The sequence below is a fragment of the Phytophthora infestans genome, genomic scaffold, assembly GCF_000142945.1.
Source record: "Phytophthora infestans T30-4 supercont1.40 genomic scaffold, whole genome shotgun sequence".
NCBI lineage: Eukaryota > Oomycota > Peronosporomycetes > Peronosporales > Peronosporaceae > Phytophthora > Phytophthora infestans.
Genome location: NW_003303719.1, coordinates 1,232,359 through 1,252,548, shown reverse-complemented (window position 1 = coordinate 1,252,548; position 20,190 = coordinate 1,232,359). Strand labels below are relative to the sequence as shown.

Sequence of the window (20,190 nt, the reverse complement as noted above, 5' to 3'; positions counted from 1 at the left end):
GCAATTCATGGCTTACGGTTATCGGGAAAACGTGGACGGAGAGGTAATCCAGAACCAATTTCTAGTTGGAAATGACGAAATACGTATGTAACATGTTTACGTGCCCCCTCTACTGATAAAAGACATGCTTGCAATTTCAGTATTAGCATACGTGTATAGCGACAGTTAAAGAATAACCAGTGAGTCTAAATAGAGAGCTTGCAGAATTTACGACAAACACAGCTTAGAGACATAATCACCACCAACGTGATGTCCATATGCCCCTGCGAGCTTGCTGTTGTCCATATGCCATACCATGTAGCGCCAGTATCACGATATAAAATCGAATTCATTGATGCTTCAAAACCTTTTTACCAACTAAATGTTCTTAGACTTAGACGCGTGCCTACGCGGGATGGACGTGCGAGAAAACCAATTCTGCTTTCATCACATCTACAATACATGTTGCTGCACATTTTCAACTTGTACTAATTTTTTAAACCATAGGCATAAACGTTTTACGCAAAATGCAAACTTTACAATCTTCAGCTGCACACCGATACAGTCAACTACTAAAAAAACAGTTTCTGTCATTTTTCCACTGTATCACTCTGAATCGATTCCTCACTTTCCAATTTTCCCGCCCCCCCAAAGAACGAGCATGTCCTCCTGCTTTGTGTTGACCATCTTCTTTTTTGGCATTGGTCTGTGCTTCGCCAGTCAGCTCACGGACCCCGGTCACACCAGCTTCGGTGCTCTCATTGAGACACGTCTCCTCATTGGAACCAAGAGCTCAATAAAATCAAGGAGATTCTTAAGACCCCACGACACGCCTAAGCAAAAAAATAATATCGGCAGCGACAACAAGATCGAGGGGGAAAGAGCTGGAGTTCCTGGAATGACAAAAATCGAAGAACTAGTCCCTAAGCTTGCTTTGAAGCTGGAGATAGACCCAACAAAGGTTTTTAAGAATGTACACGTTGTGAAATCTGGTGCTAAGCTAGATGGCAACAGAAGTTTTCTTGTCTGGTTTCTGTACGTGAAGCAGTACCGAATTAAACGAGGAGGCGACTTTTTTTATGGCGACGACGTTCTGTTAGACTTACTGAGGAAAACGAAATCGGAAGAAGAACTGGTGCGACTATTTCAATCGCTTCGGCAAAATCCAGCCTTCAAGGACATCGCAGAGAAGATGAAGATCGACATGGTTTTGAGCTCTGCGTCTAGCCACAGACTAGTAAATGCAGCGTGGCTGAATTCCCGAGAAACCCCCGAAGAGGTTTTTAAAATATTGCGGCTGAAAAATGGATGATCAACTACAAGATTACCCCAAAAAGAATGGTCGATGATTTTTCTGGCCTTGCGGCTACAATTGTGTCCGGAAACCTACCGAAGACTGACCCCAGATATCGCAACATGGAAGCTTACACCATTTATTACTCAGAACACCGAGGTGGGTCAGATTTGTCGGGTAATGTGAAAACGTTGTTTGCCAATAGCAATCCCTACGCTGCAATTGTTGCCGCATCGAAAGCTTAGGGTGTTGAATTAACTGTACTTCTAGCTTAACGAACGTAGAATACTGTCACGATATTCTACTATTACCAATTGGCGACCACACACATTTCTACTCGATTTCTACTAGTAATTTCGCGTCGTGCCATCGGCAGCTTGATTATTAAAAGAAGCTCTTCAAGAAGATTGTCCAAATCGGATCGTTGCAATTAATAGTGCTTACCTGAACTTACTTAAACCCTCTAAGCCGTGAAATTCAACTACTACAGTACTTTAGTAAGACCAGACTGTTCTCTTGTGAGCCAGCGAAAGACGCATGACCTATTTTTTTCAACAAAAGTTTGGACGAGAAGGAAAATATCTTACCGGTAACCGACTTGAACTTGAGTTTGCGAGTTCGGCCTTAGTTCTCGGAAAAGTGTATTGAAAACACTTCGTACGTACGACATAGCCATGGCATTTGATATGTGTAAGAAGCAGTCTTTCCACTTGTGGATAGGCGTATAAGTTTTCACTTTGCGATTAGCAGGGAGATTATAAACAATTTCCACAGTCTTTAGGGGCCACACGAACAAATACATTAATGAGAGCTTAGGCAATGGCCATCAGCTCTATCCGAAAAAGGACGAGGAGAGGCGGGTATTTCTTGGCTGCTTGCTGCTTGTTCTTCCAAATACGAAGTGAGGGAACACGCCGCGTGTGGCCAGCAGCAAGCAGGGAAAGAGTATATACCGGTTGGTCGGCGGTATACCGGTACTAATACTATTGTGGAAAACCTTTCCACAGTCTTTAGGGGTCACACGAACAAATACATTAATGAGAGCTTATGCAATGACCATCAGCTCTATCCGAAAAGGGACGAGGAGAGCGGTGCCCCCTTTAATGGTCATGCATTCGGCTCCACTAATAAAATGTATAATCCCCCGATGGACCTGCCACCATGTTTGTCGAGAGCGTGGCGATGGACTCTATGCAGAGCCTGGTATATGTCTTGAACGCGTCGGAGACCCAGCGACCGTGGAGCTGGATTGTGAGTGCATCCGTGCCGGATCAGTACATGTACTAAGATCCACCGGCACGCAGGGAATGAGAGCTGAGCCGGCGAGGGTCCTGGCCGGTGCGAGCGGCAGCGCGTTTGATGGCTCCGGACACGTCACAGGCTGGTCGGCCCCCACGCGAGATGTACACAGCGGCTGGAATGTTTGAGGGGAGGGTCATCCTAGCTTGAAGGAGAATGAGCGCTCCGAACACGGGGCACAAAAATTGATGGCCAGAGCGAGATAACATTCTTGTCGTTGAAGCCCCATCTTGATTTGTCTTGGATCCGGTCAGGCGAATCCAAACGGACTGAGTCGTCTGTGACAGGCGCTGAGTCGGGTATCCTGTGGTATCCACAACCACGATGTCTTGAGCTCGGAGCGCGAACCACTTGAAGGATCCTCCAAGAATGGTTACGATCTCTGATCGTCTCAGAAGAAAGAAGAACGCCAAGCACACTACCCCCCATAGGGCTTGGTCACGGGGATGATCCATGGCCAAGCCGCGAAAGCAGGCTTCTAATAAGTCGACTGACATCGGTCCCTTGCGACGTCACGGTGTGTCGAGACGGCTTGTTCCCTTGAGAAGCATGCGGACGTGCGGGTGTTCAAGCGGAAACACTTATCCTCAGGCTGCAAAGAAATGGCAAACACCATGAAGCACCGCCATGATGGCGTCGCTCCGGATAGGGCCACCAGACTCGAAGCCAAACTGAAATCCATGTAAAACGAAGTCTCAAATATGCTGCACCTTGTCAGTTATGGCCATGTCATGAAGCCAAGACGAAATTCCTCGACGCGAAGCTCACCTTCTCCACCTGTTCAAGGCTCGGTTGTACTGGTCAAACGTGGAGACGGCAACGGCGTGCGCACGGAGATATGCTGCCAGATACTGGTCAGGCCTTGGATGTCCGCCGACGAGGCTACCTGTGACCACCCAGGTGTTAGCGAAGCAAACAGAGCGGAAATGGTGTAAGCGGGATAGCGGGAGCCGGCGTCAGCGCGAGTATTTTCTGATCCGGCGATGTGTGATGCAGAAAACCGAAGCCGGTATGATGTTTTACACCAGCTTAGCAGGCGGATAATGACTTGAGCCCTGGGGTTGCACGAGGCCAGCTTGTTTTGCCATGCGACAGCAGATGTATTGTCGATACGGAAATGCACATGCCACGGCCTGCTGTCGATAGGACAGTCCGTGGACCATCGCTCTCCCCAAGCGTGCACTGCGACGGCACAAGAAAGGGGCTCGCGAAAGTTGATGTCGAATCCGTTGCCCGCTCCAGTTTTGAATTCCGCTATCAGCTTTCGCTCGGATGGAGTAAATACGTAGGTCAGCGCAGTCTTTGCGTGTACGTCAAGAGCACACAACCCGAAATCCGACGCGTCCGTTTCAACCACAACATCTGGAGGTGGGAGGCCGTTGAAGTATTCCAGAGATACGCCGTTCAGCTGAGGGCTGTGCAGGATAAGCCACCACCAGAGCAAGTCTTCCCGCATTGCGTCTGGCACGGCGATTCACTGAAATCGACGGAGCTGGGCCTCGCAGTGGCGGGGACGCTGTAGGAACGGTCGTGCGGCCCGAATGCAGGTCGCTACATGACGTAAGCTACCCATTAACGACTGATACCCTTTTCGGGTCAGTGGCGAGGGGCAGCAAGCAGATGCGACAATCTTGCGTGCCTTATCGATCTCGGAAACGGGTAGTCCGACCACTTCATCGACGGAATCGAACTCAAATCCGAGAACGCGCTGGCGTGTCTTCCACTCAGTGAACTTCTCAGTGTTTATGGCGTCAGCGCCAAGAATGGCCACCATGGCGTAGCGGATGGAACGGTCCATGTCGGAGCACGTCATCCTACGTCCGGAGCTACGTTGATATGGTCATCCACCCAGTGATAGTTAAAGAAACCGTCCGGGAAAGTTGCGTTCGTATGACAGCCATGAACGTGGGAAATCGCTCCGCCGATGATCTCGTAGAATCCAGGAGAGCCTGTCCATCCGAAAGGCGCGGACAGCTCGATCACCAGTGCGTTCTCCTCCTCGATCATCCCGGCAAACAGGTAGATACTGTTGCTGTGTATGCAAATGATGCGGAAGGCCGTAGCCACGTCGCCCTCCATCACGTATACTGGTACACCGGGGAATGTTAGCTTCGTTTTCCAAATCTCCGGGGCTACTGCATCGCAATGGACGTAATCAGGCTTGGTAATTGTAACGGGGTTACATGGTGTGGAGCACACAGGGGTACGAAGTACCCGGAGAGTTAACAAACTCTCAGTACATAAGTTGGAGAACTAACAAGGTCTCTCAGTACGTTGGCTGAAAGCCACACGTTATGCATTTGATTAGGTTTAACTATGCTAGATAGTTAAAGAGATACATTTACCCCTAGGCGGCTTGGCCGCAATAATAGTAAATAAAACACTTCTGGTTTTGAAGCATAAAAGTTAAGGTGTTAACTTTGAGCCCTGGTCTTGGGCTGTAAGTGTCCTTTGGATAAGGAACTTAGTATTAGTGACTCTTTGAGTCGAACGTCTTCCTCTGACGCTAAAGCTACGGCAGCCCCGCTGCAGTAATGCTGTCTTGATCAGTGCAATCGTTGATCGATGTTCCTTCAGGGTATGGCAGATCGTGGATCGTACGGCCGGAAACCTTAGTGTCCTCGCTGCCCTTGTCTACGACGCCGAAGGGGCTAATGATTATATCTGGACACTGCTTCAGAAGATCCATGTCGAGGGCCAGGACCTCCAAGCATCTTGTTCTTTTCTGATATTCTTGCGCAGGATGTTGATCCTGTCCCGAGCAGAACCATGATTCACTAAACGAACAGACTGCCGAGGCGGCGTTTCTTTAAGCTGAACTTCGACGCCTTCTCGAGCAATCTCCTGCACCTGCGCCAAGTGCTTGTATTCTCTGCATATGCCGCCAAGAACCGCTGGGACCAGATTCTTGCTCGGGCAATAACCCCGCTCCGTTTGTCCCCGAACCAGCTCCACGAACGCCGGTAGCAGTAACGCTGAACGGCGTGCGAGCTCCGATAGAGAGCGTTGCAATGGCTTATTAAGCAAGTAAACAGGTTTATCAGTGCCTTCTTGCGTTGTAGGGAAATCAGTCGCTGGTAGCTTTATACCGAAGCTGTCCATAACCTTCCCGAGCATAGCCAATTGAACTTCTCGGTTCAGGTCCCGTCACCGGCGTGCAGTTGGTCCGCGTTTTGACTTGAGACTACAGGGCGACGTGGGGTTCTTCCGATCCGAAGTATGTTTCCTGTGCCATCTCTTTTAGCCGAGTATACCTTAGCTGGATTTGCTTGACGTGTACCCGACGTCGAAGGCATGCGTGCAGATACATCGGGATTCATCAGGACTTTGACCTTGGTAGACTTCGTGTTGTCGCATCGGTCGTTTTGTCGAATGAACACGCTAGTGTTCAGATCGACTGACCTGGATGGGCTGCCCCCCGGAGGACGTGTATACTTGGATGGCTGTATAGACGACATGGACTGTATAGTCAAGGGAGGCTGCATACCCGTAGGTGACTGTATAGTCGACCCGGACTGTATAGTCAAGGGAGGCTGTATAGCCGTGGGTGACTGTATGGTCGACCCGGACTGTAAAGTCAGAGGAAACTGTATAGCCGAATACGTCACTTGTCTCGATCCACCGCAGGTTAGGGTGAACCTGGAAGGCGAGGAACCCGGTACATCGGCAGGTGAGGAGAGGATTTCATTAGCGAAACGGAGGCGTACCGGAGACAATTCTCGCTCGCGTGGCAAAATCTTCCCCGCCCCTTCGCTCCCACCCTAACCTCCGCCCCCAGACTCTCTTCGGTCGGGAAGGGCGAGTCCGAACACAGTTCGCTAAGGATGCTCGTCGCCAGAACTTCAGCAGAATCTTGTGTATTATCCTGCCTTATCTGGTCCTCGAACCGAAAGGATGTCGAGCTACAATCCTCTCGGCCCCATCAACGACGGTCGCCTTGGTTCGTGTGGTGGGAGCCATACGTGCGGTCCACCCCGTCTTGTAGACGCGCAGGTAGCGAATCCGGCCAGTGGTGTACACGCTTCGAGTTGCCGCACCGGTCTCGCGAGCCTCCGGAGCATGGCAGCCCCGCCGCATTCAGGGGCGAGGCTCTTGTCCGCGACGGTTGAGTGGTATTAGCCGTTGAATAGCACCCGCAATCGCCGGGGTGCGCTCATTGTTGCGCTTATCATTGCCGTGCGTCTCGCGAGATCCTTGCTTCTCCTGGGCGAGTACGCCGGCAAGCGCCATAGCCCATTCCGTGAAGTGATACTCGATCGCCCGCAGCGATTTGCAGAAGCCCGACCACCACTGTGGGTTGTCGTCCTACATGTACGCCAGGGCCGAGCCCAAGAACTTGCTCACGTACAGGAGAGTAAGTCGCACACGCACCGGCGTCGTGTCCGGGTCGGCTGACTTGTTCTTCGACACGAACACTCGCAACCGACTTGTAAGCTTTCGCACATAGTCGTACCAAACATCTTGCCCCAGCCCGTTTAGTCCGTGGATGGCATCGAGGATGACCTCGTATGAACCGCATTCAACACCAACGGTAGGTAGCCCGGCCGAAGGGCTGAAGTCGCTGAGGAGGTTCGCGTTGGTCGAGCCATCTTCCAGGCATGCCATCTCGCTGCTCTCCTTGAAGTGCATGATCGTCAGCCCGCGAGACCCTAGCCGGCCGCTGAAGATGGCCATCAGCACGGCCGGTGTCACACGAAACTCGACTCACTCTACCTCCCGCACCCGTAGCACAAACGCCATAGCAGTTGTAACCGTACTTGTCTCCGTCCCGAAGTCTCTCGAAATATCCGACTGGCTGCCAGCAGATGGGCTTGCGGCGGATTGTAGTCGCCCTTCGTCTTCTTGGAAGTTTCCGGGAAACTTGCACTTAACAGGAAGCGTACGTCTAGCGGGGGAAGCTCTCCCTTCGAGTTGGGTGCCGTCGTCATGCCTTGGGGAGCTCCGTCCCAGCGGTTGCGATCTTGACGGTGAATCATGCGCAGTCGAACTACCACTTCGCGTAGGGCGCACAGGTCAGTCATTACGCTTACTTCAGGAGTCGTGGGGGCTGCAGCAGGCACTGATCCCGGTTGATCTTCCGCGAGAAGCTCAGGAGTAGGTACGCTACCCGTCGCCGTACCTCGGCCGGGTTCGAAGGACGCCATGAACCAGTTCAGGTCGAAGTCTTCGCGAGAGCCAGAAACGAGCTCAGGCCTTGTTGGTGCCGCGATCTCATCGGTTGACGCGGCCTCCGTGGGCGGAGCAGCCTTCTTCGTCCTCTTCGGTTCTGGTGGGGCCGCCTTCTCTTCCAGGTCTTGGTCCGACGCGTCGTCCGCACCTTCGTCGACCTTCTTGCGCCCTGTCCCAGACGCGTTCGTCGAGGCCACGCGCTTCGTAGCCTTCTTCTTGCCCTTCCGGGCTTCGGTTGGTGCGCCAGCGGTCGCTCCACGTGATGCAGCGCGCTTGCTCGTACGCAGAGGTGGGGGCTCCGTCGTACTACACACTGAGGCGGCGGTCCATGGCTCCACGCCGCCGGTGACATCCACGACGTCGGCTCTACTGGCCGGAGCTACGCTGTCCGAGGGGGCAGTACCTGCCCTGGACGCCGGCGAGCTGGGGGCGCTGGGTGCTTCAAAGGTTTCTTGAGCTGTCATTGCGATGTTAAGTTGAAATATCCCCTTATTTCTTGGCTTCTTGCTGCTTGTTCTTCCAAATACGAAGTGAGGGAAGACGCCGCGTGTGGCCAGCAGCAAACAGGGAAAGAGTATATACCAGAAGGTCGGCGGTATACCGGTACTTAAACTATTGTGGAAAACACAATTCCCTTGCTTCGCTACGGAATACACCTATTTAATATCCCACTCTTCGCACTTTAATATATTACTGTCGGGTGCAATCAAAATCCAAAATGTATTGATGACATTGCTTTCTATAGGTGACTTATAGTTTGTATTTAACTCAAGCTTTACCTACCTATAAATATACTCAGTTTACATTCTACCTTAAATTGGTGACTTTGCTCCCTTTCAATAAAAGGGGACCTGTGAACTGCCGTTCACTGAGAGTTTGTATACTCTCGGAAGCCAACTTCCTTTAGCGCAAGGTGCTGTGTGACCCCGTCACAGCTAGCACATTCGCGGAAGGTGATTCCCCTGAATCCTTCAAACTCTATACTCTAACCTCTTTTCCAAAACATATACTGTAAAAAGGGTAAATGTGCAATTAGATTGGTTGATCTCATTTAAGTCACATCAGTACACGCTTTTCCACAACCAACTGAATATAATCCACATTACTCCGACTCATCATTTTTAAAAGGGTATTCGATTCTGACCAACCGCAGCCCATTCATTCACAAGCCACGAAGCCATGGGAGCAGACGTCGAAGACGTCGAGTCTACAACGCTGCGCCGAGGGGGAACCTACACGCTTGAAGACCTCCTCATAGTTCTCAAAAGAGTTACGAAAGGGGAGAAATATGCTGTTGTGTCGCGCATGACCAACATCCCGTTGAGAACGTTGCTCAAGAAGGCGAAAGAGCAGGGAGAAGGGAAGGATTTGACGGGTAGTCGTCGTGGGACCAAGCCGACGTTGCCTACGGAGCTAGAAGATGACCTGGTGGAATGGGTGTGTGCTATGCAGCGAGTTGGCTTACCTGTTGGGCCGTCTGCCATATTGGCCAAGGCTAACGAAGTTTACATTGCAACGCTGCCCATGCCAACTCGCTCGACAGAACCAGCGACGCCGCTCACGGCGGGCTGGTACCGACGTTTCTTAGGGAGGCACCCACAGCTGACACCTCGGGTCGCTCAGCAGATCGCTTGCGTCCGCAATAACGTTGAGGCAGGGGCTGTGCGTGGCCTCTTCTACACTATGGCGCAGCCTGTTATCGAGCATAAGCGGGATAAGAGTCGCGTTTTCAACATGGACGAAACGGCGTTTATGCCGAAGGCATCTACGCGGAAGGTTGTGGCGTTGAAAGGGTCGTCCAATGTGTGGACACAAGAGTCTAAGGCAAATTTTCACATGACCGTGGTAGCTGCTGTGAATGCGGCACGCGACGCAGTACCTCCCTTGCTTATTTTGCCGGGGCAGAGGATTTATCGAGAGGAAATGGCTGCCATATCCATTGACAACACAACTGTGACTGGTGCACCCAAAGGTTTCAGTAATACCGGTATATTTAAGCTCTAGATGAAGACGTTTGACTCGTATTTGACAAGCCACAACGTGAAGCGTTCCGTGGTGCTGGTCCTGGACAACAGTTCGACTCATGTCGAAATCGGTAAGAGCTTTTATATTTTATTGGAATTATTTTAATTATTAACAAGGATTTTGTAAAAAATCAATTTTGACGGGTTAATTTATTTCAGGTGAAGTTTCCGTTTGGTCACACAGAGGAATTTTGCTCGTCGGCCTCCCTCCAAATGCCACTCACCTCTATCAGCCTCTTGACGTGGCTGTTTTCAAGCCTTTCAGGAGCATGGTGAAATCTACTTTACAAGCCAAAATGCTGCACAGTTCGGACTGTACTATTGCAAAATCGGATGCCATCGAGATAGCGTGCCATGCGTATCGTAACGCGGTGATGACAAGCCCTGAAAACGCTGTAAATGGCTTCAGAACCACGGGAATCTATCCACCATCCTTGCCTAGTATGCAGGCTCGTTTACGACTGTTTGCGAGCGGTGGAGCACGCGGAGACATTGGAAGGGCGGCATGGCTCAAGCGAAAGCGTGAAATTCAAGAAGATATACGTAGCAGCATATTACAGCTGCCACCAGCACCTCGCACTAAAGGCAAACGCTCACGACGCACCGTGGACTTTGTAGGGCGTCTTATAACCAAGGAGATGCTGCTTCAGGGTAAGCTTTAGTCTCGAAATGACAAAAGCTGGTACTTTCGCAGTAATTGGCAAAAAAAATAAAAGAGACACCTGTGTGTATTGAACTCAGGCACTGAATGTTTTGAACTGAGATTTGCCCGGTCCTATGTGCAAGTCGGCTCCGGGGCGGTTGTATCGAGCTCCTGCGGTGGGGAGAACGAACCTGAAATGGTGTAGACTAAATAAGCCGGGGGTGTTTATGATTTGCAGGACCGTGACATCCGTCCTGAAATTATCAGTGAGAACACATATTTCAGATTTACAATGATAGCATATTTAATACCAGGTATAGTGTTGCTGATCGCGCCGATGCAGTGGCACCTGTATCACCCTGACTAAAAAAATCGATTCCTCATTGTCCAATTTACCCGCCCTCCGAAGAATAAGCATGCCCTCCTTTTTGTGTTGGCCATCTTTCTTATTGGTATTGGCATGTGCTTCGCCAATCAGCAAACCGACCCGGGTCACACCACTTCGGTCCTCTCCCTGGGACACCTCTCTTCATTGAAACCAAGAGCTCAATAACCTCAAGCAGATCCTTGCGATCCCACGACACGTATAAGCAAGTCAATAAAATCAGCAACGAGGAAAAGATCGAGGAGGACAGAGCTGACATTCCTGGGATGACAAAAATCGAAGAACTAGTCCCTAAGCTTGCTTTGAAGCTGAAGGTAGACCCAACAAGGTTTTTAAGAATTTACACGTTGTGAAATCTGGTGCTAAGCTAGATGGCAACAGAAGTTTTCTTGTCTGGCTTCTGTACGTGAAGCAGTACCGAATTAAACGAGGAGGCGACTTTTTTATGGCGACGACGTTCTGTTAGACTTACTGAGGAAAACGAAATCGGAAGAAGAACTGGTGCGACTATTTCAATCGCTTCGGCAAAATCCAGCCTTCAAGGACACCGCGGAGAAGATGCAGATGGACATGGTTTTGAGCTCTGCATCTAGTCATAGACTAGTAAATGCGGCGTGGCTGAATTCCCGAGAAACTCCCGAAGAGGTTTTTAAAATATTGCGGCTGAAAGGTGAAGCTTTCGAGAGTCTTAACAGGAGCCATCTGTTCATCCAGTGGCTCAGATATACCAAGTCGTACAGGGCAGTGGTGGATGACTTAATTAACGACGTCCAAACTCTCAACCTCCTACTGAAGGCAACGCCGTCCTATAACAAATAAACGTTTGGAGCACTCATTCATTCAATCAAGGACATCCCGGATTTGGAGCAGCTCGCAAAAAACTTACAGAAGCATCTTTATGAAAAATGGTTGATCGATTACAAGTTAACTCCATTAAGAATGGTCGAAGATCGTGTAGGCGCCCCGTTTTCAATTACGTCCGGGAAACTACTGGAGACAGACCCCAGCTATCGCAACACGGAAGCTTACACAATGTATTTCTTAGAACACCGAGGTGGGCCAGTTTTGTTGGACAACGTGAAAGCGTTGTTCGCCCAGAACTATCCCTACTCCGCAATTTCTGCAGCATCGAAAGCTTAGGGTTCTGACTGTACAGCACTTCTAACGTAGAAAACCGAAACTAAAGATTGCCACCACATTTTTACTCTATTTTTTTAAAAGTAGTTTGGCTACGTGCTATCGGCATTTAAAATTAGCGCGTCAAGAAAATTGATGTCTAATTTTAACCCCAACCCGACGTGCTGCATAATGTAGTTTTTTTTATAAACTTTATGCTACGTAAGAGCAATTTAGACTTAAAATTTGTAAAGAGCGTATTTTCCCTCGCCAGCGGGTATACAAACTTTAAGATAAGCGATCTTAACAAAATGATCTTTTTCTGCTACATAACCAAAATACGATCAGTCTTCTGGTATGAGAAAGTCGCTCATATTTAAAAAAATTTGAGACAAACGATTTTGATGCGGATCAGCAAATTTGACAGGTAACGGCTGACAAGCCACTCGCCGACGGAGGGATTTCTTTTTCATTCGAGATTTTGCGCGCCTAGGACACAAGTGGAGACCCAAGATGGTGCGAGCCCGACACAAACAAGTTCGTGACGCCGACGTGACGTCGAGTGACCTTTCCTGGCGGTCGGTGTGGCGTGAGCTGAGAGCCCAAGACTGGACTAACAAGCGTCCGTCAAGCTGTGGCCTTGACAACAGATATCGCTACGTCCGTCCCGGATGCAACCCCGACGGAGTCGAAGGAGTCGACGTTTTCCTGGGAGAAAAAGCAGTGCTGGAGTATTGTGCGAACCGTAAGGTACATGAGTGATGTGATTATTAATTGTTGACTAACGTTTCATGTTTACGTATACAGAGCTACGTACTCAAGCGCGAACATACAGTCTGCCTACCCGTGGTGATGCTGATCTAGAGCGCACTGCTCAAGTCGCTCGCGAAACCTACGGCCACCTATTTGAAGACACTATTGGTCGCAACGAAGCTGAGAGCGTTCCACAGCCTTCGTAACCATCTCAAACGCTTCCACCACCTCGAAGTGCACCTCCTAATGTCCCTGCAAGTGCCCCAACAACCCCACCGTCTAAAGTCTTGGAGCTGGGCGACGGTCTTCGCGCCCTACGAGGCGCTCATTGGCTGATACTGGGAGTGCTATGGCGGCCACACCTCTACCACACACGACACTGATTGCTTCGTTACCCCATGTCAGCGTTGGTAGTCCGGACGACTTGGGCGACGACTCCGAGTTTGATGCCGGGGAGACTGTGGACGATGTGTCGGTGGAATCGGTCGAGGAAGGAAGCGATTTCCAGCCTGGTACGCTTTATATTATGTCGCATCTTGTGCTGCTTATAGTGATGCATCTTGTGGTGCATTTCACTGATTTATGTATGGTTATTTGCTTTATAGATGGTAGTGTTGGAGATGGAGTTGACGATGAAGATAAAGATGGAGGAGTGAGCAGTGAGCTACTTGTTGATAAAGACGACTCGCTCAATACGGTGTGTGATGGAGACGACGCTGCCGAGTATACTGCCATGGAATCTGGTGATGATGCTGCAAAAGACGATTTGGTTATGGATGAAGACAGTGGAGACGATGACGAATGCGCTGATACGTACATTCCACCTGATGAAGACGAATCTGAAGCTTCTGAGACTGAGATTGCCGCTGAAGTTCTGCTCGCGGAGCGATTCTTGAATAGTTTTGGAGGAGAGGACGCAGTGTTAGCTGGTAACCTCAAGAGCGATGTTCTACGTGAAGTGGCTGCGACTGGTTGGGAAGATGTGGAGGAACCAGATACGTTTGACTACATGAACACGCCGTACGAGCCTGTGGACAACACACGAAGCTACCCTGGGCTACGGCAAGGGTATTCGGGCCCTACAGCTGATGCACTGCGCAATGCTGACTCTCCGCTTGCGCTTTTCTTTTTGCTTTCTACCAGTAGTGCTGTGGCAGCACATTGCGGTGTGCTCAAACGAGTATGGGCGTGAAATGGCACCCCTTCGTGTTGATAAACAGTCCAAACGCTACCGTAGCAAGTGCCAGCTCAATTCTCACTACCAAAGCAAACCAAGCGAGACATCCAGACATAGCTAGAAGGCGCGAAGCCGATACAACCTCACGAGCTTTGTCGCTATATCGGCCTCCTACCGCGAAAAACTTGCAAACCATTGGGATACTACTGATAAAGGCGGTATTCCACGTGGAACGTTTGGATTCGTGCTCCGTCGCGATAGATTGATGGAGATTTTTCGAAACCTACATTTCAATACAAGCTCTGATCCGAGGGCGGTCACAGATAGAGCATGGTAGATTCGCAAAGTTGTTGAAGTTACCAAGGACATTTGAGCGAGGGTATGTGGCTCCAGCGCACTTGGCGTTTGATGAAGCGATGATTCCTAGTCGCTCGTCGTTCAACAAGATGCGTGTCTATATGAAAGCCAAACCCCACAAGTGGGGCACGAAGCTCTTTATGCTGTGCAGTGCGGTGACAGCCTACTGCATCAGGTGTTTTTTTTTTTGTTCTAAGTTTTTCTTATGCTGAATAATGCAGACTAAAGCTGGATATTTTGCTATGTGTATGCTGTATTTATACAGGTTCGAGGTTTACTGCGGTAAGAAACAGCACTCCAGTGATGCACACAAGACAGATATGAAGTCACGGCCTGCTGCAGTAGTCCGCAATCTTCTTGCTGTGTTTGGGCCAGATTCTCGGATGAATGGGATGAGACTTGTTGTAATGGATCGGTTCTATACGTCGGTGACCTTGGCAATTCAGTTGCTGCTCATGGGATTCTACTGTGTTGGGACTATTATAATGAACCGGTTGGGCTATTGCAAAGGAGTCGTTGAAAAAAAGAAGTCTAGACCTGCTACTATTGCTCGCGGCTTTTTCAAAGTTTCAAGATCAAGGTTAGTGCCAAACATGACTGCTTTTAGCTGGTGGAACGCGCGGTCGGTTCACTTCCTGCACTGGCGGGAGTCTAGAGATGGATCGTGTTGCTCGCCAAGAATTCGCAGATAAAGTCGAAGTTCCTTGCCCACGCGTTGTGAAGGACTACCACGCCTTCATGGGGGGCGTGGATGCTCACGGCCAATTACGTTTGCAGCGGTACTCTATTCAGCGGGCCGTGCGGCTCAAGAAGTACTACAAGTCGCTGGTGTTGGGATTAATTGATTTAGCAATCGTGAATGGCTACATAGTCCACAAAGCCTACTACAAGCAGAATTCGTTTCGCCCATTGACGCAGGTGAAGTACATGAAGAAGCTACATTTGCTGCTGTCGCAGCTGCGCGCGTCTGGCATGTATGAAGGCAACACGTTTGGTACACACGAACCCTCACAAGGCGCTTCAGTTCCGGGATCTGGAGGTATGGAAACTACTCACGCTGTCCGCAAGCTTGATGAGTGGCGCAATACGAGGGCGCAGCCGAAGCGCCGCCAGCGCGCATGTAACGTCTGCTCGCTTCTCCGTGTTGCGGACAAACCCGCGACAACAACATCGTTCTTTTGTCAAGAATGCAGCAGCCCGGGGCCAAAGCTCCTGTGTAAGAAGCCGCGCCGACAGATAGGTGGAGTAGCTATGACATGCTGGGATGTCTGACACCGAGAGTGGATGAACGGCAAGTTGGTTCCGGTCGACACTGGTAGAAATATCAGAGTGCGTCGCAGACACGTCAACTGGAGCTCCGTCAACGCCTGAAACGCCTGTCACGCCTATCACACCACTGGATCCGGCTAGTAGAGGAAAGCGACGTAGGACGGACAATTAGCTGGTAAACTGCATTGTTGTGCTTGGTGTAACTTAAATAAAAGCTTTGAACAGAATATATGCAGTCTAAGAGATCAGGATGATTGCTTGCGCGAACGTCCCGCACAAGGTATTGCTTGTTCATCTGACACTGTGCCTAATCCATCAGATTCTTTTGTCAGTTGATCTTCTAACATGATTTGAGTAAATGTACCTCGAGCTGTCGCACCGCATTATCTGATGGCGTTACATTCTGTGGGTGACCCCCCACCAGACACTATGACACTTTGTATGAAAGTTTTCACGTCAAAATTTCTAAAAATGAAAACTCTACCAGATGCACAGACCAATGCGGATGGCTCGTATCTGTACAGCGTCTGGCTATTACCGGTCCTGAAATGCTGCATTATGCAGACTGTCCAGGTCAATTCAGCTCCCAATATGCACCTTATGAACGGTTTAGTCTGGTCCATACCCATTCACGACTGACTTTACCCCGTTTCCCGCCAGTGGCCCAACACTTTATTTACAAACATCAAGTCATGGTATGCAATTTAGAAAAAAAAAACAAAAATCGCTCCGGGTTGGAGGGGTTAATTAAACTAGCTTAACCCCTCTAAACCGAGGGTATAACAAAGTCGTGCTTCACCCGACGAAGCTCTTAAATTTACAAAACGCGGTTATTGCAACTGGTCATCAAAATCTCGGAGTTTACTCGAATCCGATGGTGATGTTCTTGCTGTCGCTTGCTGATTCTACATTTTATGCAAGTACAGCATGAGATCAAGTTGGTGAGGAGCCGCATGCAAAGCAACCCTTTCGACCTTCGCTTGCTTACGGCGCTTATCGTCGGATAATTTTGGAGAGTACGTACAAGTAGCGGGTGTCGTATTTCCATGGCCTTGCGCCCAAAACTACCCTTATGCCCGCATTTACCCACCATTCCGACAGGTATTTTTTCGTGTATTATTCGTGTAACTAACATTTTTATATTAGGCGCCGAAGGGTTCTGAAAACGCTGTGATAGAGAAATTAAAGGGCTATAATAGATGGGGTGTGGCCTAAAATTCCAGTCTGCGCCTCCTCGGTTTCTGCCGTGGTCCTAAACGACGTCAATCTAAGTCGTCAAACACCAGTGCGTAGTAGGCACGGTAAACAAGCAAGCTTCCGCCATTTGTAGTGACCCCGGAGTGCACGAGGCGGACCAGGTACGTCTTGGTCAATGACGTTTCCTCACGTAATTTACATAACAGATTCTTTTAGCTAGCATCCAGCTGTCCTTGTGGATTTACTGGAGGCCTTACATTTTTTATAACTGCATCTATATGTGCTTGAAAAAGTAGGGCAGCCTCAAGTTGTTCCTGACTCTCACTCTACATTTCACCAGCAAACAGAATAGCAGTTGAATACACTAGGCTATCAGTTCCAGCAGGTTCGCCACCTGGCTTGCCGGTGTTTTCCCTGTTTTAACTCCGGAAACCAGTACAAAGAACACTTTAGTACGACTAGTACTTAAAGTGCTACGAAGCGGTTTGTGGAATCTCGTCAAGTCGACTTTGATCCTCGTAATTGTCGAGCTACCGCTACTACTATGTCTACACGACGTGTAACCTGCGCTGTGAGTGGCAACAACACAGAATCTGATAACGAGGAGAGGTCCAGCGAATACACAGTACCACTGTTCACTCCCGTGGTACCCCCCAAGATCACGTCTATCTCACACGAAGCCCTTGTGAAATGGCGCAAGCAGCGTCGTGAACATGAAGCCAAAGTGGCTGCTAGGTGCCACGCTTCTGCAATACCGTCACGCAGCCAAACACGAAGAGCTTTGATGCTGAGCTCCTGCAGGGTTTTTGCATGTTACGCCTCCGTAAGAACGTCACTAATGTTACCGAGGCAATACTCATCGCTGAGCTAGAAGCCCTTCTCTCTAATGTAAAAATGACGACGTACCGGACGTAAAGGCACTTCTCAAATTGGAGCTGTACATGAAATTGAAGGAGACAGACGTTAATGCACGGATTCTCTCTTACTTCCAAAATTGCATTCGGATTGTGGAGGAGAGCGGCTTGGGCGAATGTTTCTCCGGACCCGGTGGCGACTTGGAGAAATGCAAGCTTCTTATCTCCTGTCTTGCTCCCCCGGTGCTGAAGGCCGATGTTAAGGGTGCTGTTCGTTGGACAAACAAAAGTACTGATAAGGATGTGGTGCAGTTAATGCTCGCGTCTTCGATATGGCTGTTGAACATGAGCGTCATTTCCAACAGAACAAGCGGATGCGTGTTGGTCAGCAAGGCCGCACTAAGAAGAAAGTGAAGACCGCTGAGCAGCGGTCGAACGGCAAGGAGTCCCAGCCGAATGCGAAAGAAGGCGCTCAGGAGAAGAAAAAGCGGCCGCAGTTGAAGCATAACAAGAAATTTGACAAGAAGACTGACAGGAAAGTGAGAAAAAGCGCTGCACCTACAAAGGTTACGCGTGATCCTCCGTCTCCATGCCCTAAGTGCAACGTCATGCACTGGCTGAGCGACTGTCCTAAGGCGACTGAAGAAGAGAAGGTGACGCTCTGTGAGAAGTTGCGCCAAGAAACCAAGGCGCGGAAGTCACGTATGAAGCGACTCGGTGTTTTTATGCCAACTTCTAACCGCACTGTGACTATAAATGGCGTTTTCGAGCTTGCATGTTGCCCAGATACGGGATTGGACAACACAGTGATCAGCCAGCCTCATTGGGATTTATTACGCGCTGCCGATCCGACGGTTCAAGCAGAAATACTGGATACCCCAGTGCGTAGTATAACCTATGGAGGTCACACGGTGGTAGCCAATCAGAAGGTCGTACTACACATCCTAACCCACTCGGCGGCAGGCGCTAAGGAGCCCGCTGAGCCGGTGCCGTGCCTGCTCGTGAATTCGAGCGACAGCGAGGTCATTATTGGCAGAGACTTGCTGGGAGCCCTGGGGATCGATGTGGACCGGCAGCTGGAGATGATTGCTGGCCATGGTGAAGATGAAACTAGTGGTGACCCTTTCAATTTGGAAGCGGACGGTCCTCCTGCTAACTCGAATAAACTTGCTACCGATGAAGAATTTCGTGCTGCAGTCGAGAATTTGATCGAACGAGCTCTGGAGCATGAATTTCCAGCGGATAAAGTGGAAAAGCTGCGTGTTATTGTATATGCCTATGATGTGTGGCGTTTGGAACTTCGTGATGACCCGCCTGCACGCGTTTCACCGCTCGAAGTGCGCTTGAAGGAAGGGGCTCAACAATCCATATATAAGCCCCGGAAGTATCCCCCGCATATCCGTGAATTTTTACGAGAATTTAACGCTGAGCTTGTGAAACTAGAAGTTGTCTACGAGAATCCAGCAAGTAGATGGGGTTGTCCCGTACTGCCCGTCAAAACGTCAAGCAGGCTCAAGGATCTGCGGCAGACGACTGACTATCGCGTTGTCAATGCTATGACGGACACCATGGCAGCGGAAAAACACTTGGGTCTTTTTGATTTCCTCTCTAGCCGATATTTGCCAGGTGTGGCTGTCCTATATGATTGACAAGAAACATTTCACGCCACGTCGAGTCCCACAAGGTTGTGAGAATCCAGCCATTTACTTCCAAAAAACCATGGAGTAGTGCTTTCCTAGTCTTCTATACAAACACCTTCTTGTGTGGATTGACGACCTGCTACTCTACGCCGACGACATTGATGAGTATTTGGAGAAGCTTGCTGAGCTATTCTCGCTAATGAATGATTTCGGCCTGTAACGCAGTGCAAACAAAGCCAACCTCTACCAGCGTGAAGTTAAGTGGTGTGGTAGAATTATAAGCGCGGACGGTGTCCGACACGATCCTTCTAGCATAGATTCTCGTCGATCCATGCCATATCCTTACGGATGAGGTGACGGCTCTGGCGACAACGGAGCCGACCATCTCGACCCTCCGCCCGCTCGATGACGAGGGGTTTATCTGGCCCACTTTCGAGGATACTGCTGCTGCGCAGTCGCTGTGTGATCCTCCATCGGTCTGTATTAGCAATTAACACGCACCCCATTTCTAGCTGCAGAATGCCGACGGCTTTTTTACTCTCGACAGCCGTTTTTTATACCGTCGGAGGCTGTTGAGCTGATTTAGAGATTTTTCGTTATTGCGCATTGTGGTGCCCGAGGCCACCGTAGTCGATCTGCCATGATCAAGCATCTTCGCCGAATCTTTTTGATCGATTCTCTCAACTCTTTGGTTTCCACCTTCATTCGGCAGTGCCGGCTGTGGCTGCATTCGAAAGTGGGAGGATTATTACTAGGACTTGGAGTGAAACGATCGAGTGTTCGGAGCGCAACGGTGTTCTTCATTTCGATTTTCTCTTCATAGGAAATAGTTTCGGTGACTCAGAGTACATTTTTGGCTCTCAAGGATCATGCGTCACATTGTTGTGGATTGGTTGTGGTAGACACAGCCGGCAGTAGTGTTGCTGTGGAAGCGCTTCTTGCGTGGTACGCGCGCTTAGCATCTCTTTGGGTAAGCGACAACGGAACGCACTTCTAGAATGAAGTGGTGAAGGAGCTGTCTCGAAGACTTAGGG

The 20,190-nt window shown here is 49.8% G+C and overlaps 1 protein-coding gene across 1 annotated transcript; it reads left to right on the top strand.

Moving 5' to 3' along the window:
* Positions 1-640: 640 nt before the first annotated feature.
* On the top strand, positions 641-1,291 carry PITG_23061 (secreted RxLR effector peptide protein, putative; the record flags this gene model as incomplete). The annotated part of the gene is made up of 1 exon (XM_002897980.2): positions 641-1,291. The coding sequence occupies one exon, from the start codon at positions 641-643 to the stop codon at positions 1,289-1,291; it is 651 nt and encodes a 216-aa protein (XP_002898026.1).
* Between the last annotated feature and the right edge of the window lie 18,899 nt (positions 1,292-20,190).